The sequence below is a fragment of the Gastrolobium bilobum genome, unplaced genomic scaffold (assembly GCF_033153095.1).
Source record: "Gastrolobium bilobum isolate Gb01-03AN ecotype WA unplaced genomic scaffold, APGP_CSIRO_Gbil_v1 utg6129, whole genome shotgun sequence".
Classification (NCBI taxonomy): domain Eukaryota; kingdom Viridiplantae; phylum Streptophyta; class Magnoliopsida; order Fabales; family Fabaceae; genus Gastrolobium; species Gastrolobium bilobum.
In genome coordinates, this window is record NW_026895895.1 from 245,220 (window position 1) to 270,277 (window position 25,058).

The window sequence follows — 25,058 nt, forward strand, 5'->3', positions numbered from 1 at the left end:
TTTCGTTGTTTAGGGGGGCAAAATAAATATATTTATGAAAATAAACTTGAATGGAAAAAATAAAAGGAAAATAAATGATTATGAAAAAAGTCGTATGGCGATTTGGAGCTTTTCAAAAAAAATAAATATTGTTCCCAAACTACCCCACCGAAAGTCTTATCCTTCTCTGATAAAGTTTAAGCAAAATGTCATTCTCATGTTACATAAGATTAGTTGTCGTATATTACAGATAGAATTCAAGTAGGATTCATCGTTAAAAAAAAAAAATACAATTTTTAAAGAGAGAAAACATAAATAAATCTTTAAAATAAAATGAGAGTAATATTTCTTTTAATAGTTTAATAATGGTAAGAATGGATATCAGATACCAAAATATCCCTACATTTATTTCTTCCTCCTGTCCTTTTTCTACTTTTAGATTCTCACCAGATACCCCCGTGTGTTCCCTCCTTCTCCTCCATTAATGCCCCTTCCTTGAAATTATCACCACTCACCACCTCTCACTCTATTCATTCATTCACTAAGCTCCTTCAATTCCCCCTCTCTCTATAGTCTATATAATACATACATATACCATAAACTTATTGCTTCATATATACATACACTACTTATTACTCTCTGCTTTCCATCATTTCCATGGCTTATATCTTCACATTACTCTTCTTTGTAATCATCTTTCCAATCCTTCTTTTCCTTCACCGGAGGTCCCGGTACCGGCGGTTCCGACTGCCGCCGGGAAGCCTGGGGTTGCCCTTTCTCGGCGAGACTCTGCAGCTCATATCTGCCTACAAGACCGACAACCCAGAGCCTTTCATTGACCAGAGGGTGAACCGGTACGGTCCAATCTTTACTACTCACGTCTTTGGTGAGCCGACGGTTTTCTCTGCCGACCCGGAAACGAACCGGTTCATTCTGCTGAACGAAGGGAAGCTGTTCGATTGTAGCTACCCCGGTTCGATATCGAACCTCCTTGGGAAGCATTCTCTGCTTCTCATGAAGGGTGCCCTCCACAAGAGAATGCACTCACTCACTATGAGCTTCGCCAACTCCTCCATTATTAAGGATCATCTACTGGTTGACATAGACCGGCTCATCCGGCTCAACTTGAATTCCTGGACCGACCGGGTTTTTCTCATGGAGGAGGCCAAGAAGGTTAGATACCCCTGCCCCCTGGTTTTTTCCCCCTCGATCTGGAGAATTTAATCACAGAATTTTCTTTACTAAAATGCAAAATAAACCTAAACAAAAGACTCAACTTTCCCAAAAATAAAATCACTGAGTCAAATAGGCGATGGATCGGTCGAGTCGAGCTCACTTGCCATCATGTCATAAATCATATTCAACTTGTCCGCTCAAGAGAGTTGATTTATGTATCTCGCAATTTGTTTGTTTTGTTTATTTAGTTCAAAGTTCATTGGAAATGTTGTCTCTATAGTTTTTATTTTTTATTTTACATTTTCATTCAAACTAACTTTGTTTTATTCAATTTTGGGTTGATTAGTAGTGAAAGGTTTGTGTTGGCATGAGATATTGTGACTTATAATTTTGATTAAGTTTATATATTGATGGTAGCATGTGATTGTGATTTACGTGATGGAAATGGAACTGGGGTTGGTGACTCAGATTCCATGTTTTAGTGTAATGTGTCCCGTTCCGTGCATTAGTGGCCCCACGTTAACGAAATGGCTTAATGTCTGCAAAGAATAATAATAATCATTTCCTATATAAAATATGAGATTAAGGTTTTTTTTACTCTGTTAGAGATAATTTTATCTTTTTTTTTTTGGAAAATAGATAATTTTTTTTATATATATAAAGAGAAAAATGTGTGTCATTTTAAAAGAGATAAAGTTGTATCATTTTAAGAGAGAAAAAAAGATAGATAAAAAAGTAGAGAGAATTGACAAAAAAAATATAGGTGTGGGTCCCACTTTCTTGTGAGAGTGAAATAATATAAATTGTGTCATTTAAAAGAATAAACATTTTTCTCGTATATAAAAGTGTGTAAACTTTATGTGAGGTCATGTAAAGATAATAGATAGAAAAAAAATGGATTATATATATTTTTATGTGTGTATATATTTCCTATAAGATGAAAAATATTAATCACATAAATTATAAGAAATAAATTGCACGAAAGAATTTGTTCAAGTTGCATATGTGACATGTTATATGTAGCGTTTTATAACAATTTTAAAAATAAAAAATTCCTTTTAAATTTTTATGTTTTTAAATACTTTTATTTTTTAAAAATATCTTTAATTCCTTACCATCTCTGGTAAAAGCACCTGATAACAAAACTTAATATTTCACATAAAATCTCACTCTTATACTAAAATTGTTAAAAATAAAAAATCCCTTTCATTTTCTTCTCTAATACTGCTACTTTTTTGTTTTTGCTTTTTTATTAAGCTATTGTGTAATGATGATGGTGATATTATGGGTATTTGTTTTTATTATAATTTTGCTTTGTGTTACTTGCAGATAACGTTTGAGTTGACGGTAAAGCAGCTGATGAGCTTTGATCCTGGTGAATGGACAGAGACTCTAAGGAAGGAGTACGTTCTCGTGATTGAAGGATTTTTCACCCTACCCTTACCCCTGTTCTCTACTACCTACCGCAGAGCCATCAAGGTGCATGAACTTTAATTTATTACGCTTTTAATTGACATTTCATAAAGTTAAATGGTAATTAATTAAGGGAATGTTTAATTATGTAGGCAAGAACGAAGGTAGCAGAGGCATTAACATTGATAGTGAGGCAGAGAAGAAAAGAGAGCATAATGGGGGAGAAAAAGAATGATATGCTAGGGGCACTGTTGGCGTCCGGCGACCACTTTTCCGACGAGCAAATAGTGGACTTTATGTTGGCATTGCTCGTCGCGGGCTACGAAACCACCTCTACCATAATGACTCTCGCCGTCAAGTTCCTCACCGAGACTCCTCTAGCATTGGCACAGCTCAAGGTACATGAAACATAAACGTTAACTATAAAACATATATATCTTGCTAATTATATGTCTTTCATAAAAAAAATTTACTTTTATTTTTTATCGTTCAATTTTTCGATGTTTCTTAACTAATATAAGGGGTTTGATTTTCTTATGTTTCATGAGAATTAAATTCTCTGTTGTGACTCAACTAATGATATTTATTAAAAAAAAAAAAACATTTTTACACACAAATCAAAAAGTCACAAATATAAAAATTAAATTCTTACGTAACATGAAAAAAATATTTTCCCTGCAATTTAATGACATATGAATAAAACCGGTTTTGCTTATATTTTTATATGTACAGCTAGGGTAGTGGACCATATAGATGTAGGTTCTTCCTTATAATTACCCCCACCGTGTCCATGTCCATGACTGTTCATGCGGTGTTGTCTCCATTGAAACCTCATTTTCGTTATCTGATGCTTTTCATTTCACCCACCCTAGATTGATTGACCTAATTTTTTTTCTCTGTTTTTACACTCAATTTTCTTTTGAATGCATAATTATAGAAAAAGAACTAATTTAATCTCTTAATATATAAATAGCTAATCTAAATTACTATTTATAAAATAAAAAAAATCATTTGGACACAAGTTTCTTTTTGACGTGAGAGGGAGACAGAGAAAGCGAAAGATTTGATGGCTGGTTTTGTCGTATTCTGCTCGTTTAATACTTTTGAAGTGAAATTGAAACTAGCAGTTAAAAGCCTGTCCCCTAAAACTTTCCACCGCAGTTAATACAGTTGAAAACTTCAAACTCATGCATTGGCTTGGACAGAACAACCATCAAGGAGGACGATGTGGGTAGGTGTCGGGTTGGCGTGGTCATTTTGATAATTTCACCATTAAAGCTACCTTTTAAATTACTTATCGTGATTATGATTACTCTTCCTCAGCTCAACGTTATGATTCACCACAAAGATTTACATAAATAAGGCAGCAAAATTAAAAGACTTTTTATTCTGTTGCTGAGAAAAATGAAGTTACTAAACTGAAATATAATTATCTAAAATTTCTTTCATAAACTTATGCAATAATCAAAGTTGTATTAAAAAAGGAATAATGGTGCCATCCACTATGTCAAATTTGTTGAAACAGCGGACAAAATTGTTAGACCCGAACTGCACGTGTTGAGATATATAGTCTTTATAAGGCCTTGAACACTCTCACCCTTTGAGCTAGCTTTTGGAGTGGTGTATCCCAAGGTTCTTTACATGGTATCAGAGCCTCACCGTCCCCCGCTTTAAAAGTGGAATTGAAATAAAAATTCCACGCTTCTAGCCTAAAGTACTCTTGCGTGAGGAGGCGTGTTGAGATATATAGTCCCACATTGATTGGATTTCTTTACAGCACGCCTAGTAGTTTTGGTGTATGACCAAAACTCAAGAGAAAGATAACCAAAAATATAAAATAAAACGAGAGATGTCAGAAATCATAATCTGATCACAGTTTGGTGTTTTGACCGGACCATCCCCGTGTTTGCATGGTGGAAAGACAAAAAAACACTCTCACGCACTTGCTGTCGTCACGTTAGGGTCTTATCCGTCATTTCGTAAGTACTTGGTTTGTGGAAAACTGCAACTGTTTTTGTTGCAGCGCAGAGTTATCCCTCGGGTCCCCTCCCATGCCATGAGAAATCGTGCACTTTTATTTCGGGAACCATTTGTGATCAAATGGTGCAATTTAAGTGAATATGATGATGTCATTGATTTTTAGTCCCGTTGCATTTAGCATTACCATAGCATTGGTCCCTTGCACTCGTTTTTTGGGCTGTGCACAAGTTCTATTAGCTTGGAGATTTAAACCCCCATCGTTATTTTGGAGATTTAATTAATTAATTGAGTATTGCTTTGGGTGGTCAATTATTACACAGTGCAATTCATAATCCAAACCTCCGTTTGTGTTGTTTTGGCAGGAAGAGCATGATCAAATCAGAGCAAAGAAGAGTTACCCAGAGGCACCACTGGAGTGGACAGATTATAAGTCAATGGCATTTACTCAATGCGTAAGTTTATTTATATTCTGATTTAGAACATCAAAACTCATTACAGATGCATAAACCATAAGCATTTGGTTCGAGAGGAATTCATTTTAGAGAATAAAATGTATAATTATAACCATTCATTAAAAAATTAAGGAAATAAGTTTTAACAACTTGGCACCTATCAGGAGCCAGATTCAAAGCACAAACAGCTTCAATTAAGTTCATCAGTGTTATTAATCAAGTTTTATACTGAACTGTGCAATGCAGATTATAAATGAGACTTTAAGGGTGGCAAACATAATCGGTGGGATATTTAGGAGAGCAATGACAGACATCAACATAAAAGGTAATTACCGAAGAAGAAAGCGTATCAACTATGACCAATTATATTCATAGGCAAAGCACAATTTAATTTACAACTTAGTTTTAATTCCTCACTTGTAATAGGTTACACTATTCCTAAGGGATGGCAAGTTTTTGCATCATTTCGTGCTGTACATCTAAACCCTGATCATTTCAAAGACGCCCGCACCTTTAATCCATGGAGATGGCAGGTAGCTCGCTCACTCGTTTTATATTTATCATTGTTCAATGAGGCTTAGATTTCAAAGTGTTATTTGCTTTACCTATGATCAAAATAGCAGAGTAACTCAGAAGTAACAAATCCTGGGAACGTATATACACCATTTGGAGGAGGGCCACGGCTTTGCCCTGGCTATGAGCTTGCCAGAGTGGTGCTCTCTGTCTTTCTTCACCGCATTGTCACCGGTTACAGGTGAAATACAATATTTTTTCATCGTTTGGTGTTTGTTAAGTAGCACTTTTAGTGTGTAATCAAGGAGCGTATTTCTTCTATTACTAATGTTTTTTTTCAATTATATACCAGTTGGTTTCCTGCAGAAGAAGATAAGCTCATATTTTTCCCAACCACTAGGACGCAGAAGAGATATCCTATCATAGTGAAGCGTAGAGAAGAGTCCGGACAATGTAAAGCGCCATAAGAGCACAGCACAGAAACGGGGATTTTTGTCCCATGGAAAGAAAAATTAGAAATTATTCATCAGTTTAATTATGTTGGCAAATGATTTACTAATCTAATGCGAAAAGACACATGCTTTCATGCGTAATTTGTGCAAAAATTAGCACATGCGTGTCATGTTTCGTGTTTTGCAAGACATGTATCCTCATAGTTCCTATTCATGTCATGCATGCCCCGCATGGTATGCTTGTGTTAGCATTTGCACAAGTTCTTACATGAGATGAGATGATGTGAGACTTGAATGTGCACTAATAGTATGTGCATTGTTTCTTTTCGCATTATATTAGTAAATCATTTGCCGAGAGAATTACACCGGTGAATAGTGACACAATTCATCTTGGATGGGTCAAAAGGTCCGGAAACAGGTAAAGAAGAGGAAGGAGAGATTGTAGATTAGTTTAATCAGTTTAATGTTCATTATAACTTATAAGTAATAAAATTATATTCGCCAGTTTAGCAGTTCTTATATGAATTTTTTTTTTTTTTTTTTGTGCGTGTGTGTTTATGCCTTGTTGGGAATTGAATTGGAAATGAGGATGTGAAAGATCAAACCCCATCACAGTGACAAAAATACAGTAGAGCTAATAATGAATCATCATTAAAAAATAGAAAGCCATATCTTACTCGTTGCTGCCATTGGACAAAACAAACAAGGTGGATAATGCTATACATGAAAATTCCTCTATAAAATAATCGCCAAAGAAGTAGCTCTATGGTATATATATGCCTACAATGCACCACTCAATGAGTTAATGTAACCTGGTGGCTTGAATCTGTTTCTACAATGTGTTAGGTCTCCTTTGGACAAACCTGTATATACAAGGACAAGAAGCGTAGCATTTTAGGTTTTGGTTTTAAAAAATCACTATTTAAGTTACAACAAAAATAATACAGCTTTTTTTTACCAAAAAATAAAATAAAAAATACAGCTTTTTTCTCAAAAGGGTAAATTACCTTAGGCATCCCTTGCCGCACTGACGTACTAAATAAGAGTAATTGAGGGGCTGAAAACCTCTATGTTAGATTGATAATTTTTCAGCTAGCATCTATGCTAGTGTCAGAGCGGATTCATTTGATTCTTTCTTCTTGAAGAATCTTCGGATACCTCGGATACCCATTCTTGCAAGCTGAAATCTACACACGTATCAAGAGATGGTCAACTTTTTAAGAGTAATATTATTCGTATACACTTTTTCCATTATTCGTATTTATTCAGGCTGAAAAAAATTTAGAATTTAATATAAAAAGAAGTGAACATGGAACTGCATACGACACATGATCGAATAGATACCCATGTATATTTATGGTCGGCCCCTGGCAATCAATTAAGGGCAGCTAGTACCCACTATATGCTGATTCGCTGAACGCAAGGCAGGGTATCATTTTAGTAACGATAAAAATAAATAAATCAAGATTCACATGTGAATAAGACTAGGTCTTATATTCTATGATTCTCTCAAAATTGGCATGTTCAAGGATATTATTATTTTTTTTTTATCAAAATCTATAAATCATGATTAAAAAAATTAAGGTTTTGACCATTCTGGAGAGTAGATTTTCACCAATTTCTCACCAGCTCCATTTGGCTGTCTTGAAAAGTCAGCATCATTTATTTTGCTAAAGCTGAGTATAATGGCCAATTTGAATTTGGTTTGAACCATTCAAGATGAATTTGGTGGTGCTGCTCCGCCACAAGTAAAATTGTCATGGTAATATATTCAACCCTTCCAGAATAAAGTGCTCAAACCTACTAATGCACTAAAAAGTCCTCTAAGGAAGATTCTTTGGCTTTAATCTTAATTACTTGCAGGGGACCTCATTACCTGACTGAATTTCCTATTCTTACCCACCAATCATTTACCACCAAAACAAGAAAAAAAAATGGTAAATTTGATGAAAATAAAGGAAAGACGAAAGAGAGTTGAGATATGAAAGGATGGTGATTGATATCATGTGATTTGTGTCAAGCATGAAGTATCATAACTCCGAAGAAATAAGGGTAAAAAATTATCTTGAAATTTTCATTAATAACGCGTACTAATTTCGGAAATTAATGCAATTTCTTAATGGATCATTTCCCAAAAAATAGCAAATATATATTTCTTCTTTCTATTTATTTTTATGAGCAAGGAAAGTAGGATGGAAACTCTTACAGCTTCGATGTCAATTTTGTAGAGCAAAAGCTTTCGTCTTTCTCTGCAACTTGTTCTGTATGCAACAACGATATGCCCCACCGCCAAAGCACAAGAGCACGCGAACAGAGCTATTTCGAAGGTTCTATCTACACTCGAGTTGCTAAAGACATAAACAGCTTTCAAGGAAACAAATATCAGAGACATCACTGAGCACACAGTGGTGATCCCCAAATAAGGCCCACGTGAAAGTCTTGGTCCGTCACAAAAACTATAAACACCTACATAAAACCCATGAACAATCAGAAACTGAGGAATCAGACTATTACTTTTGATTCAAAAGGGTCCTTAAAAATCACTTAAAAATTGAAAATTTTGCTTTGTACATTTACTTACAGAAGATGACAAGAGACCGTATAATGGATACGAGAGGTATGTCAATGAGAGAGTATCGAAAATCGTAGTTCTCAAAATGGGAGAACAGAGTTTGGAGGGAGAGAGAAGTGGGGGAAAGAGCAGAGAGTAGAGCAGAAGGAACAAGTGCATCAGCAATAACCAGGAGAACCGGCACGGAGAAAAGAAGCAGCGATATAACCATGTTGATCAAGAAGAACAGAGTCTTCACACCCCTCAATATCCTTTTGGATTTCTCTTCCTTTGAAAAACCCATCTAGGTCCCTATGTGTAATTATTCCTTCCAATTCCAATACTAGCTGTGTTTCAAAAACTATGTCTGGTATATTTGTATTTATAACAGGGAATAAAGAAGCATATATGATGCAATTCACAAGGCAAACGAGGGGGGCTTGGAAGGTGCAATGTTTTTGACTTTACTTGTCCACTCAATTGCTTGGAACTTTATAAGCCCAAAACTTAGAATATTTCTAATTCCCTAACCCAACGGCAACAATACCCAAATGCTTAAATCACAATTAACGGTATCTATGTTTCAATGTTATTTTATACGGGGAGTATTGTTCCGTTGAAAATTCATACACATAAATTGCACAAATCGATAAAAAAAAAAAAAAAAAAAAATTTCAAGCTTCACGCCATCATGGACACCGTCACTTGATTTACAAAAAAATATAAATAAAATTTAAAAAGTCCAATTTATAGCTCAAGCTCAAGTTACTAAAAAAAGAAAAAGAAAATTATGTGTGAATATCATGTATGAGATTTCAATACCTTTATGAGCCATACCCAACACATTCTATGTCAACCCTCAATTCTAGATCGTTGTTAGCATGACACGCATTTCAGGTATAGCTATCCAACAAGATCTTACATCAAAGAAATGAAAAGTCATAGGGTCAATGAATGGGTGCTTTCAATATTTTTTGCCATCAAGCGTGACGGGTGGAAGCGAAAGATTGAACACATGTGATCACATGCAACATTTTGTCTTTACGAGTTATATTAATAATTTTGTTTTATTCTGCAACACAATCTAGAAACCAAACCATTTCTAACTGTAATATGATGCTGTGATTCTGTTATGGGATTACTGCTGCATAATTGAATTCACTAACGCTGCCTATATAGAACTCTCAATTATTTTAAGCTTGTGTTGACGCGCTTATTCGTGGGCAAAAATTCTGTACTACTGTTAATTTGTAAAAGTATCTCCATACTGAAACACATTTGTAAAGATTGATGAGAGTAGAGCAGTCAAACATGTAGGGTGGACTGACGTGACCAGTCCCGCCGCTTACAACGACGAGATCAACAGCCACATAAGATCCAACTCACGTGTGTGCATGTAACCCGCCATATTAGTTGGCGAGACTAAGCCACGTATACAAAACCTCCGCCAGGTAATGTGACGCGTACCAACCACGTGTACCTACTCCCGCCACATTGGGTGACGGTTTACGTTGTCATTCTACACACCCCACGCGATACTCGTGGGGTAGCGTCCCGTACTCTACAAAATTAATCTCGCCACTGACACTTACGGAAATAACTGCCTGGTTATATATAGGGTCTTCCGGTGTTACTCAGTATGGGACATTTTGAAAGTTCGGGATGTTTGCTATTTTTGTATATGATTTTGACTGACGGGTTCTTTACTTCTCGTAATTTTTTTTGTATCAGTTGCTTTGCTTGTAATGTTAAAATTTTGTTGTATCACCTTGCTGTAATGTCGTAATTTTTTTTGTATGAGTTGCTGTAATGCGTATTTAATGTTTTTTATTTACTTTTTTTAATCTCTACTTTCATCTGATCCTTTTGTGTTATTTGCATAAATACACAGTACAATGGAACAATATCGGTCTTTTGTATATTATAATGGTTCTAAAATTAACAGTGTAGGCGGGTTGAGATTCGAAGGGGAAAAAAGAGCAATGTATATTGTCCGAGGCTTGTCCATTGAAGATCTACTTCAGAAGATTCGTCAGAAGTTGAAGTTGCAACAAAATCAGGTAATTTCTTCAGTCACGGGTCAAGTCCCATGTGGAAATCGGAAATATGCAGGTTTTGAAATAACTGATGATGAGGACATTGACATTTTTCTTGGAACATTTGTCCAAAACTCTACTACGTCTCAATTTGTTGAGTTATATGTCGATATTGAGACATCAGACGACATGTCAATACCGACACGTGGGTTGGACCTTAACAGTCAGACACAAATGCCGTCATCATCGGTACCCCAGCCCACATAATCAACTATTGCAAGTGGAGATGAAAACGACTATATGGTAGATGTTGAACCTGGCAATGAAGAGGAGGAAGAAGATGAAGGCACTCTACTGGCAAATGACCATGATCAAAATGATAGTGATGGAGGTGATGATGAACATCATGATAATCCCATAACACAGGAGACTGTTATCCCTACGTCCAATAATGCGGTTATTCCACCATCATCAGGTTAGCCATTGAACGTCTTGTATGATTCATTTTTTATATAATCGCTTTAATATTTGCCAAATCTGTTTTTTTATTAATTAGGCAAAACAAATGAGCCAGTTTTTACTAATTAAAACAAATTTACTAATTACTAAAACAACCATTTCATTTTATTTTATTTTTAATTTGTTGGGGCTACATCAGTTTCCTTTCATGCCACCTTGTTTTTGTCTTGGATTAATTGTACATACATGTGATAATTTTGTTTGACAGCTAAGTAATTAAAAAATTATGTCGTAATTATGAAAACAATTTCAGAACACATGTATCTCTCCAAATCAATACACCACATGCAACATTCATTAATTAAAAAACACATGCAAAAAAAATACCACATGCAACACCAAACGGTGGTCCCCGAAAAAAATAAACACCAAACCTGTGGTCCCTGAAAAAACAAACAAACTAGATCCACCTATAAATAATGCAGATAGACAACACCATAACCCCTAAAAAATAATACTACACATATATAAAAAAATCAAGGTAATATAAGCAACACTCTACCTGTGGTTCAGAGAGTACTAAAAGGAAAGGGGAAAAGATGGGAACATGCACACTTTGCTCCGACTGAGGTGCCAACGGACTGGAGAAGGAAATTTGGCCAACGAAAATTTGTTTCCCACATTTACTCCACAACCGAGTTACGAAAATGGAGGAACCGGGTAACAGTGAGTAGAAGAAGACGGTTTGAAGGGGCAGTGGGCAGAAGTAAGGGGATAAGAATGGGATGGCTGCAAATGAATGAGAGACGTCAAGGCACGTGGCGGATGACAGTGTTTGTCTCGCCAACTGATATGGCGGGACTCAAATGAGTCACAGCAGGTGGCGAGATACATGCACACACGTGAGTTGGATCCTATGTGGCTGCTGATCTCGTCGTTGTAAACGGCGGGACTGGTCACGTCAGTCCACCCTACATGTTTGACTGCTCTACTCTCATCAATCTTTACAAATGTGTTTCAGTATTGAGATACTTTTACAAATTAACAGTAGTACGGAATTTTTGCCTTTATTCGTGGTGGAGGACTTTTATCCAATACCCTTATAAATCATGATTTAGAATAGAGGAATTGAATATTCTGCACAAAAATCACGGTTAAAACCTGAAATTCAAAGAGAGAGAGAGCCTTTATTTTTCTCATTTTCTGTTCGTGAATACTTCTTGAACAAATGAGAAGAACGAAATCGATTTGAATTTGGAGAAGGATATTGTAACAATAATTAGGGTTGCTACCAAGATTACTATCAATTAATTTCACCATTAGATCGATTATGTTGATCTAACGGTTATATTTATTTTCATCTTTGTATGGTTATGATTCCTCATATTTAATACTTTATATTTATTTCCATCTTTGTATGATTATGATTCTCCATGTTTAATGTGAAATGAGAAATCATAATCATACAAAGATGACATAATCGATATAAATTGTTGTTAAAATCTCGATTTATCACTACGATTTTACTTTTTTACAAAAAAATTTCATCAAAACGATTTTACTAATATTCCAAACGCTTTTATGATTTTTTGACATTACGATTTTACGTTTTACGATTTTTTAAATCCTTTTCGATTTTACTTAAGATCTCAATTTTAACAACATTGGATCTAACGGTAAAATTGATTGATAGTAACCCTAATTGGTTATTACAATATCATACTCTTTTGAAATTTGGAGAAAAAAATCTCAATTTTTACGTCAACACTTTTTTGTTTTGAGTTGCAACCGTTTCGGAACTTATCTAGAAATTTTTCTTGGCCTTTTGGAAAAAAAAATCAGGTGTATAAATTAAAAATTATATAATTTCTTTATTTGAAGCTAGAATGGAGCTAGAAGTTTGATGAAGTTAAAACCAAAATATGCCGAGTGTAACAGCCTAATTACAGGTATGTGGTGTATTATATCAAATGATTGGTGGGTGGTTGGTGTGATTGTCCATAGAATATGAAAGTAATAATCTATTAACAAAAACAGAAGCATGCATTATTTTCTTATAATGAAATTAATCAAAGTATGCACCCATCATTTGTTTGCTGGCCAAAAGATAATTAGTTGTATCAGAATCTCAGATACACAGCATTTTAGCAAATAGGAATACACATAATTTATTGAGTAAAAAACGGTAAAAATGAAAGGAATTAAGAGGGAGACAGTTTTTTTTTCTTTCATAATTCAAAAAACAAAAAAATTGTTCATTTGTTTAGACCCGCATTTTTTTATTTGTAATATTAGACCACATTTTTTGTTACAATGATAACTAACATAAACTAATTCAAACTTAGCAGCAGCTATTTCAGTTTATCCAATTATCTATAGACACACATCCGTTAAATAAGTGGAGAAATATTTAAATTGTACATCTTATAAAAAAATCCCTATTTACTCTCGTTTCTGCGAAAAAATAAAAATAAAAATTTGTCACCGATTATAATTATATATTTTAGAAAGTACATGAAAATTATTTTTTTCTTTCTCCATATCAATTGACAACTTCCGAAGAAAAAGAGAAAGAAAATAAATTTAATATTAATAACAAAATAAATTTTTTTATAGCAATATAAGAAGTAAATTTCTCATTAAACAAAGAAAAAAATGTTTGTCCATTTAAATGATTTATCTTTGTATCATTTTAGATTCTAACCATTGATTTCCGTCAATTAACATTTAGAATTTATTGGGTCAAATTTTTTAATTAATTAATAATTCACAATGAAACCCAATAAATCGTAATGATTGACAAAAATCAATAGTTATAATCTTAAATGATATAAAGTTAAATCATTTAAAAAGATAAATATTTTTCCCACGAACAAATAACTTTTGTGTTTTGGTCTCTTGAGGGAGCATTAATTGTGTGGTTCTGGATCACATGCTCTCTTAATTAAATAAGGCGTAAAATGAAAAAATAGATAATAAAAAAAAGCGGAATAAAATGAAAAAGTTATATGTGAGAAAGCACAAAAAAAAATAATATGGTTCAGGACCATATTAAAAATTTTCCTTTTGAGATTGGGATTTCATGATTGAATAGCGCCTACGTGGAATATTAAGAATGCAATTTCGTCACTGCTTATGACATTAATATAAAAAGACTAATCTGAGTTCAAGAATAGTTGCAACACGCATGTGAAGAACTTGAATATTAAAGGGATTAATCATACGAAGGGAACCTTGCCCACGTAGTTAAATGATTAAGGACCAAGAAAAGCAAATATTATTCATGTTTCAGTTTATAGTCGTGAGTCATGAGAAATGTAAGCTTATTTCTAGAGAGCAGTCAAGCATACCAAATATGAGGGTCTTGCTTAATGCAGGATTCGTCCCTCCGGCTCCTACACATGTATGCTCCCCCCTCCCCAAACCACACATATCTTGACTTTGGCTAGGAAATTTGTTTAACGAGGTTTTTAATTTTTATTTTCAAATAATTACAAACGTACTACCTTATTTTTAATTTGTTTCCTATTTTCAAAAAAATTATACAGAAAATAGTGAAAATAAGATAATATTTTTGTAGTTATTAGCGAAAACAGAAAATATTTCTTTAAACCAAATAGATCTTAAGTAACTCATTGAAAAAATAAAAATAAAAATGCAAAAGTAAATCCGTTTTACAGTATTTTGGTTTATATATGTATAAATGTGTGTATACATTATTGATTAGGATACATGTTAAAATATGTAAGAATCACTTTCTTGAAAAGGAGAGAATACGGCATAATAAGACTAAGTTACCTTTTTTTTTATATTAAATGCGTGTTGATGGAATCGGCGAAAGAGTTAATCGAAAAGTCAATAATTAAGTATACAAGGATCTTATATTCCCTATATACATTTATTTAGATGCCTTTCACATCTTTTACTACGAATTTTCCTTCCCACACAAGCTACAAGAAGTCAAATGATCGAAAATAATTATTAAATTGAAGTTTTTTTTTTTTAAAGATTTCTCTACTCATTCATTGCTTAATCGATTAATTCAGTTGACTATAAAACTCTTCGTTATTAAGTTATTAATGTAGTTGTATATTTAAGATTCAAACTGGAAACTATTAATCAAATTGGAACAATTATATATCAATTAATTCACGTATTTCGTGATATAAGTAAGACTTTAATTTATATGACTCTATATCGAAATAAGGACATATCCTTTCCTTTAAAAATAATTTTAAATAAATAATTTAATTTAATAGTTTAACCTCAAATATTGAAATGGCAAAGCGAATAATCTGCCTCGCAGTAACATATCTCGCCCAACTTTCGACCCATCCCCACCTACTTTAGAGATTGTGCTGAAAATTTTAAAAATCCCGACCCGTTCTAACCTTTTAAATAGAGCTGTCAAAAGGGGTTCAAGAGGATCGGCGCTATAAAATTTTAGCTCTCTATAAAATGGGGTCATTTTAAGCTCATTCTTTTAAAGTTCCTCATTATAGGGTTAGGTAAGGGCTAGCCCGCGGGCTACAATATTCAACCCAATTTACAACGAAAAAATTTCATCAAAAGTTTTAACAGAAAAAAGAATTCATTCAAAAATTTTGACGGAATATTTTTCGTCCAAAATCTTCGATGAAAATGTGATCCAATGAAAATTACAACGGAAATATTTTTTTTTCAAAATTTTTGAGGGAATTATATCTGTGAAACTTTCGACGGAATTTAGATTTTGTAAAGATTTTTGACAAAATATTTTTTTCGTTGAAATTTTTTCCAGAAATTTTTTCGTCAAAGATTTTTACAGAAATAATTTTCGTGGAAAATTTTTAACAAAAATGTGTTCCGTTTAAAATTTTGATAGAAATATTTTTTATCGAAAATTTTGTCAAAAATATTTTCGTCGAAATTTTTTGACGGAAATTTTTTTCGTCAAAAATTTCGACCAAAACTTTTTTCATCAAAAATTTCGACGTAAATTTTTGTGTCAAAAATTTTGACGGAAATTTTTTTCGTAAAAAATTTCAACAAAAACTTTTTTCATCAAAAATTTCAATGAAAATTTTTTCGTCAAGAATTTTGACGGAAATTTTTCCGTCAAAAACTTTTACGGAATTTAGATTCGGTAAAGAATTTTGACGAATTTTTTTTTTCGTCAACTTTTTTACAGAAATGTTTTGTGTCAAAACTTTTTACGAAAAAATTTCTATGCAATAATTTTTTTAAAAAGTGACAATTTTCTAAAAATTAATTATTTTTATTTCTTCTAATAATTTCTATGCACCATTTTATTATAAATATTTTTTTTAAAAATACATATTATTTTTTTAAAAGGCCCGCGGGCTGGCCCTAACCTCTAGGACTTTGGCCAGTGTGGATCTATATCATTGTGGGCTTTTTGGCCCTGCGGACTTTTTGGCCCTAACCCACTTGGGCTAGGGCTAAATGGGCCGAATTGGCCCATTTTGACAGCTCTACTTTTTAACATATAAAAAAAGTGAATTCTAAAAAAAAAAAATATTCCCAATAGATATAAGAAGTATCAAACAAAGACAAAAGAGGTATAAAAAAAGAATTTAATGTTTTTTAGGTGAATGTAGATAAATCATCTATATTCGCTCTTAAAGCGATATCGTTTTGGATTCAAAAATTAAAAAAATATAATGAAAAAAACTATTATAATCCTGAAATAAATTATAATTACAAAAATATTTTAATTTTTACCTCAAAACAACTTCGTTTTGGGTGTAATATAGATAAGTTATATATATTCGTGAACTCATAAAAAAAGTCATTATTTAATATTTTTCAAAAAAAAAACAACCCCCATTTATATCGGGTTAAACGTACAGTTCAGGGGTTGAATTGAACCATTTTGCTACAATAACGTCATAATATTTTTTCCTACCCTCAAAAAACTGAATTTTGGAGTGATAGGGTTAACAATTGTCTGAATCTCTTTGAACTTGAAGAGCGTGTAAACTAAAATTTATTTTTCTTATTACAAAAAAAAAAAAATTTATTTTTCTCAAGTAGTCTAAAAGATTTATTTTGGGATTGATGAAAAAGTGCAAGTGGATATTGAAAAATATCACGTTTGGTTCAGGATTTTGATTTTGGGTTGATTTTTGGATCAAATTCACTGTTACAGAATATCACTTGAGATGTGGTATTTTGAGATAACTGATGAAGTGAAAAAATAGGTCCGAAGTTTCTCCCGAACATAGATTTTACAAATTTAAATAAATTTATCTGATCAAATAAACTCACAAGAGTTGAATTTTAACTAAACTCGACTCGGATAACCCAATCAAGGAAATCTTACATAACGACATTTGTTTTTGCCTCTGTCTCTGTCAAATTAACAAAAACAATTTTGCAAATTTGCATTATTAATCAAAACACTTTCTTCACCTAACTTTTGCCACTTGGTGCTCATAACATGACCTCCCTTCATTCCTCCTCCTCTTCCGCCGCGGAATCCACCGTGGAAGAAGACCGCTGTCACCACCGCCAAAAACCACCCAAGAAGCCTCGCCGCTCCACCACCGACGAGTCCCAAGGCGAGGTGGTGGACGGCGAGCCCGAGGTGTGGGCATCGTTCAACGAGAGCTTCCGCGAGGTGCAATCGGTGTTGGACCGTAACCGCCTCCTGATTCAGCAGGTCAACGAGAACCAACGGTCAAGGCTATCCAACAACATGGTCAAGAACGTTTCTTTGATTCAGGAACTCAACGGCAACATGTCTAAGGTTGTCTCTCTCTACTCTGACCTCAATTCCAATTTCTCCACTGCCTGCCAACAACACTCCAAGAACACTACAACACGTGACCAGTCATGACCCATCACGTGCCTTGTCTCTCTGATTTCAAACTCAACCTCACTTTCAGTGGGTTCTGTGTCCCTTCTTGGTAATTTATTATAGCAGTGTCTTGAATCACTGCCCAAGTAGCTTATGTTATCTCTAGGTTGGATTTTGGATTTCTAGTTAATGGGAAGATCAATAAACTAGTTATTGCAAATGAATAAAATTCCCACCCTGTTGAACACTAAGAAAATTAAGCTGTTTGAATTGGGCTATATTTCAATTTTGATTGAACCGGGTAATAAGTTTTGTGCTTTGATGCGCCACAACTTTCATACCTTAGAATTTAATTTTGAATTTGTCATATCAGTAACCTCGATATTTATTGAAAAATAAAAAGAAGAATAAGCAAGGCTATTGATATATATTTGATGTTTGAACTGTTCCGTTGTTGCTGAAAAATACTGCCATATTTTGATTATGACTGGCAAATTTGAATAACTGTGACCAGAATCAAGTTCTCATTACAACCTGTCTATCTAGCCTATATCAATGTTTGAATTAGGTCCTTTGTGTTGGCAATGAGTAACTATAACTGTTATTTGACATGACAACGTAACATTCAGATGTCACAAAACAAATGAATTTACCTAGTATTGAGTTATATATGCTTACCTTTAATTTTTCTTCATTGGCAGTATCTTTATAGAATCAAATTTAGAGCTGTCAAAATGGGTCAGTCCGACCCATTTAACCTTAGCCCATGTGGGTTAGGGCCAAAAAGCCTGCAGTGCCAAAAGCCCACAATAATATTGGGTCACATGGGCCAAAAGTCTTATGAGTTAGGGCCAGCCCGTGGGCCTTCCAAAAAAAAAATTGGAAAAAACAATAATATATTTTATAAGCCATTAATCTCAGATTACATAGCCACCAAATGAAACTCAATGTTCAAAAGCTATTACCGAGACATGAAATCTTTTTCTTAGTTGAGAACATAAAACAGGAATTGAAACTAGAATTTAAAGTGCTGACTTAAGTAAAAACGATATCATCAAAAGTAGAACTTTTGCTCGAGTAGTAAGTACTTCTCGTTGGAACTGTTAAGCCTCATCAAAGACCACCACATTACTGAACTCACGCAAAAATTTAGCATGCCTTTCAGACAAAGCAGGCCCCTGCCTAATTGTAAACATTAGTCTTAGTCGTAGAAAGTACTTCTTACATATAATTGTCTTCTGATTATGTGAAATCTTATAAATAAAACATTAGTCGTAGTCCTAAAAGAACCTCTAGTCATTTTTCAACAGAATTGCATTAACTCTTCATTTTATGAATGGCATCTATACCACACATCTTTGTTTTATAAAAGCACTGCATACACATACAAAAGTCCCCAGGTTAAGAAACTAACCTAACAGGAAAAAATTTAGAACACTTCAGCCACCTTGCTTGCAATAACCTGCTCTCTTCTTGTTCGTCACCTGTTAAAACCACAACACCCATATTGAGACCCAAAGAAAATCGCACCAACTTGAAAAACAAAGATTCACGCTAGCCACTAGCATGTAAACCACAGCTGCCTGAATTGGGAAAACAAGCCACGTCATAAATAGCATGTAAACCACTAGCAAGACTGGTGTAAAGGCATGTTGAGGACATAAAAATTATGGTTGGCTCCGTATGTATTAAGCTGTGTAGTAAAGTAAGGTCCTAAGGACAATGAATTATATATTGTGTTGTCTGATGTCTGGCACTAGTACTCCCGAAAGTTGTGTTCTTTTTGAGTTTGATTAGACCCCTTGTAATCAAAATCTGTTGAGTACTCTCCGATCTGAACACAAGTTCTGAAAATCAGATTGATTGAGAGGACTCAATTCCTGAAGCAAATGCTTATTATAATCTCACTTTGTTCATGTAGAGGCATAAGCTCTCTCCCAAAATCACAAGTAATGATGTGAATGTAGCAATAAAGTTCACTATCATTTCCCACTATGAAGCAAAAGTGAAATAAGTAATTATTTAAGGATAAGGTACAAAGGAACATTTCAACCAGACAAAGCTTTTGATAATTGAAAATTAAAATAAACTAGAAAGAATTAATAAAAGTGAAAATAACCCTTTAAAAAAAAGACTAAAAAATAATTAGTTGCCACAAATGTGGATTGCGGTGTCAAGTAATCTGAGCCTAAATTTGCGTGAACAATTAATTATAATAATAATACTGAAGGACAGAAATTCTCTGACTTTACAACAGCTTAGAGAATTAATGTGTTATTGAGTTGTAAAATTCGTTTTTCTTACGAAGGGTGAATCCAATCCCATCCCTTTACGAAATTCGTTTATCTGATGCTAGATAATCTACTTATATAAGCATGAATCCAATCCCATCGCACAGAGCATGAGTTGTTCAGGGTCTTCGTAAGGTTTGGGTCGGGAATCTTTACGAAATGGCTATTGGCTAAGCAAGAAATTTCCTTACACTTGGGCTCAAACTGGGCTTTATTGTAACATCTAACTCGGCCTCACCTCTACACGGTAGGATTGCTATCTTCAAATATAATTTTGAATTAACTAAATTTGCGTGAACAATTAATTATAATAATAATATACTTTTTTCTATTCAATCCACGTCAGTACAAACCTAAGCTTATTCAACCAAGATTATGCAAACCAACATAATTCCATATACAATGACAGAGGTAACATTATGCAATACCTAGTAGCAAGCACAAAGTATGCGCATAAGTCATAATATTGTGGCTTCCAATCATGGGTATTAGTCTAAAACTGTGCTCAAAATTCTCTAAGCACAAATTCAGCAACCATCGAATTGGAAATCTACACCAGAAATCTCAAGACCAAAAATCCTAATTATAAAATTCTGCAATTTATATAATCAAAGTGAGAGGAATAGTTGTACCTTGTCTTTTCCCATGGTTGATTAAACAAAGATTGAAATATAACTTCTAACCTACCTTAATGAAATCATCTACCAGACTACTGCAATAGTTCAAAGAAGAGAAAGGAATCATCCAACTATAGACAAATGAGAAGCACCTAATTCTCAAGCATATAATATTCCTTATTAAAGCACCTAATTTATATCTGATTATCAGGTTTAAAAAATATAAAAATAAGATGCTTACGAAACCATAAAGCATACACAAAATACACGTAAAACAAAAAGAAGAGAATGGAATCAAATTGAACACGAACCCGATCCGGGACACCCCCTAAACTTTCAGGGACTTGAACAACACGTTCAATAGCCTGGAAGACAAAAGAAAATATGAATGCTTAATCCAAAAAACAAATTGAAGAAACTTCTGTGTATAAGAAAGAGAGAGAAGAGAGAGACATTGAGCTGCTGAGGAGAAGAAGAGCGTCCGCGTCCTTGAATGCCAAGAAGGGATTCGATAAGTGAGTTTTCAGATTCTGTAAATGATTGTTGCTCAACTTGACAAGAACGAAATACTAAGCGATCTTTACGAGATTTTGAATGCTTGGGAGAAATAAAAGTGAAATTAGTACAATGGGTGCGTGTGCGAGAGGCTATGTGCCGGAACAAAATAAAATCAGGGGCATTTGGTCTAGGGAAATTTTTTATGAATAATAGAGAAATGAGATTAGTGGGGAAATGGTTAGAAAATGAGTTTGATAGAAAAATGTAAAAAAGTTGTTTGGTATGAAAAAAATTTAAAGGAGAAATTAGGTAACTTTTGTAAAGTCTATGTTTGGATTTTGGTAAAATATAGATAGGAAAAAATGTGTTATCACGAAAATACCCTTATTTTTTAAAAAAGTTGAATCAGCCTTGCTACCCATATACCCGTAGATTTCTAAATCATTTCCCAACGTCCATATGCAAAAAGTGTTTGTTTCCAACGTCCATCTGTAGAAAAAAAGGACAAATCTGTGTCTTTGGAAATGATGTGTCGAGGTTTTCGGTGAGCAACCATCACCCATCCATTACTGATGACAAGATTGATACTTGTTGCAACTGCAGTTGTATTTTAAACCCAAGCCACCACAGGCAAACAAACCACATCCTGCCTCTACAGCCAATGGCACAGCAGCACCTGGTGTTCCACCAAGGCCTATGCCCCCACCACCCCAAGCTCCACCACCACCACCACCTCCTCCTCCCCAAGGGCTACCTCCTGGTGCACCTCCTCCAATGCCAGAATCGTTGCCGCCTCCACCTCCTATGGCAGCAAATGGTCCTAGACCTGCACCTCCTAGTGGAATGCCATCTCTCCCACCCCACCACCTGTTGGCAGTGGCTCAACGACTGGTTTCAATATGGGTACTAGGCCTCCATCAATGCCACCTCCACAAGGTTTTCCACTCCAACAAATGCAAAGCCAGGGTGTCCGTATGCCTCCTCCACCCCTTAAGAGAGGGTACGCTGGCCTTTGGGTTAAATTGCAAGGTGGGGAAACAGGTTGCTTTTCAGCAATACCACTTCCTCAAAGGGATTCTTTAGCCGGCTATATCCATGAAAATAGACATGCTTCCTGGTTTGGTAGGAAAGTCATTTAGGTAGGTAACTATGGAATCTGGCACAACCAAACGTGGTGCTACAATATTTCCACTGCTCACTTACACATCTATCTCAAGATTTTCCTCCAACCAAACACACCCTTAGAGTTTGATGGAAAGGACAACGATAATTTTTCCGAGAAAATTATGTAATATGATAGAAAATGAATTAAATGTTTTTGATCCATGGGCCAACCCTAACCCAACCCAATAAATGAATGGGTCTTACGGGTTAGGGCTAAAATAATCTTACCACACAAAGGGCTAAAAATTAATGGGGCTTTAATAGGGTTGAATGGGCTGGGCTTAGGGGCTCCGTGCTTTTTTGACAGCTCTATTCAAATTCATTGTAACATTTATGTTTCTGCTTTAGAATTTGAGGCTTTTTAACATAACCACATCCTCCATTTGCCCTGAAAATCCCCTGCATAACAAGAGTGATTTGACATGCCTCTGTTGGGGAAGAGTAAGACAAGTGATAGAACCGTAGAAGGTTAGAATTCCTGGCAGAGATGTAGTAATTTGGAAATGAATTTAACGCACTTGTCTTTTGAAATAGCCTACAAGGTAAAACATTTTCTAGCACAAAGTATCGCCAATGCTCTAGCTAGTAGAGGGATTCAAGATTTGATTCATTTGAATATTGGCACTGTATTAGATATCAACCCCATTTATTTTTCAACATGCATATCCACAACAGTAAACAACTGAAAGACGTTACTCAGGTTTCACACGCCTAGAAATTCCAAAAGAAAATTTTTTTCCTTTGATTTGAAACACTTGGCCTTGTCATGTTACTAACCTGCATATTGAACGCAGCCGTCTGTAGTATTTGTCTGGTTAATGTGTCATTGATCTGCAGTCCAAGCGTCAGAAAATTTGCCGAGAGAAAATCGCTCAAGGATGTGAATGTTTCACATAACGGAAAGGGAGATTTTTCTGGTCTCAACTGAACCGAGAGAGAATGCTGTAGTGGCACTGGTTGAACCCAGGGCTGAGCCTCTTTAAAGTTGTTGTGGTTGAAAGGAATATATATGAATGGTTTAACAAGTGGAAATCATAAAGTACGTGGAGAATTCATAAAAGAAAAGACGCTTTCAGAGTCTCAACAATAGAAATCTTAGCCATGAACAACTATTTAAATTTTTTAAGAATAATAGATACAATAAATAAGAAATTAAATTACTTTGGAAAACTCAAATTTAATTAAACAGAAGGGAGATATACCTTACTTGTTTTATTTGAAATACTCATTACTTAACAAGAAATTTTGAGCCTTCCTATTTGGCCAATACATCTGATTATTTTAACTATTGTAGAAACTGTTACTCAGACAGAGATTTCATAACTTGTTTGTTGAATAACCTCAAATTCAGTCAGTATTAATGGCAAGAATTTTGGAGAACGTTAAATATGAGGTGAGAATAGTGTTAAGCCCAAAAATGTGTTTGTCTACTTTATCTTTTTCTTTGGGTGGTTTGGATGAATTGTTCACTATTGTACTTATCTGTTTGCTCGAACATCTGTTTTTGACGTGTGGAGAATATATTTATCAACATTTAATCACCATTGATTTTCGTCAATATAACGGTTATAATTTATTGAGAATTATTGGGTCACGTTTATTAATTATCAATACATCAAATAAATTATAACCGTTAAATTGACGAGAATCAACGATTATTAGGTTGATTATAAAGATGGTAAATATTTTTAGTGGTAAGTATATTTTTTATTTTTTTTACCTTCTTTTTATACTACACCATGCAGCAAAAGACACTTTGATTTATTCTCTTCACCAGGACTTTTAGACAAAGGTGAGTTGAATACATAAAATAGAGAAAAGAGCAAACATGGGTGAAAAGTGAGAAAACATATAGAGAAGCTACACGATCAGAGGGAATGGAACGGTTCTCGCTCCACTTACTCGAATACGCTTTTATGAAGAGAACTTATCTCTGGGAATCAATCATACATGATAAAAAAAGGAATGGATCGATTCTCATTCCACTTACTCGAATGCACTTTTCCGGTCGGTGGCATGGAAATAATAGAGAGATTGCAGCAGTGGAGGTTCTTGTTTCTGAACAATTAAATGTCGTTACATTGTTGCCTTAATTTAGCAATTAGGAAAATATTTTCTCATAGTTCAGTTGTTTTTTCTTATTAGCTATCCTTCAATGTTCGTACAGTATTTTCTTTTGTTTTTTTAATAGATGTGAGCCTCACATAAAATATGTCTGTAACATAAATTATTTTTATCCTTCTGCATACATAATAAAATTGAAACCCATAAAATATATTCATGAGAAGCTGCCAAATGTAGATTTTTTATTTTGTAACATTTTTATAAATTTGGTGGTTCATAAATGCAATAAGATATTATATCTATATTTTTTTTTCATATCTAGTATACATGATCTTCTTTTTTTTTTTTAGAAGTTACAAGGAATTGAACACAACACCCTACACTACACACACTCCTAACACACACACACCCCACGTCACTAGGCTAACCCTAGTGGTGCTACATGATCCTTTCTAATATCATTATATTATAATCTAAACTATTTTTTTTTATTTTTAATAAACCAAAGGCTCATCTACTCTCTTTTTTCTTATATTTATTATCACCCTTATTTCTATTTTTTTATCTTATATATTTTCTCTACTTTTTCTCTTATATATTAATGAAAAAGT

At 34.1% G+C, this 25,058-nt stretch overlaps 3 protein-coding genes across 5 annotated transcripts; 2 read left to right on the top strand and 1 right to left on the bottom strand.

Moving 5' to 3' along the window:
- The first annotated feature begins 544 nt into the window (after positions 1-544).
- LOC133296694 (3beta,22alpha-dihydroxysteroid 3-dehydrogenase-like) lies at positions 545-6,189 on the top strand. 3 transcript variants are annotated; one of them, XM_061495747.1, is made up of 8 exons: positions 545-1,152; positions 2,485-2,634; positions 2,721-2,966; positions 4,911-5,000; positions 5,247-5,325; positions 5,427-5,536; positions 5,621-5,754; positions 5,866-6,189. In XM_061495747.1, the coding sequence occupies exons 1-8, from the start codon at positions 637-639 to the stop codon at positions 5,978-5,980; spliced, it is 1,440 nt and encodes a 479-aa protein (XP_061351731.1). In that variant the 5' UTR covers positions 545-636; the 3' UTR covers positions 5,981-6,189. The 3 variants fall into 3 exon arrangements, with proteins under 3 accessions (XP_061351731.1, XP_061351733.1, XP_061351730.1); XM_061495749.1 differs by having other exon boundaries at positions 5,427-5,533; XM_061495746.1 differs by having other exon boundaries at positions 5,427-5,533; positions 5,624-5,754.
- Positions 6,190-6,634: 445 nt separating this feature from the next.
- On the bottom strand, positions 6,635-8,880 carry LOC133296735 (uncharacterized). The gene is made up of 4 exons (XM_061495787.1): positions 8,547-8,880; positions 8,172-8,431; positions 6,973-7,152; positions 6,635-6,828 (listed from the first exon to the last, which is right to left on the bottom strand). Exons 1-3 carry the CDS (start codon positions 8,818-8,820, stop codon positions 7,087-7,089), a joined length of 600 nt encoding a protein of 199 aa, XP_061351771.1. The 5' UTR covers positions 8,821-8,880; the 3' UTR covers positions 6,635-6,828; positions 6,973-7,086.
- An 8,451-nt stretch (positions 8,881-17,331) lies between these two features.
- Positions 17,332-18,575, top strand: LOC133296679 (protein EARLY FLOWERING 4-like). The gene has a single exon (XM_061495725.1). The coding sequence runs from the start codon at positions 17,454-17,456 to the stop codon at positions 17,850-17,852; it is 399 nt and encodes a 132-aa protein (XP_061351709.1). The 5' UTR covers positions 17,332-17,453; the 3' UTR covers positions 17,853-18,575.
- Positions 18,576-25,058: the final 6,483 nt, after the last annotated feature.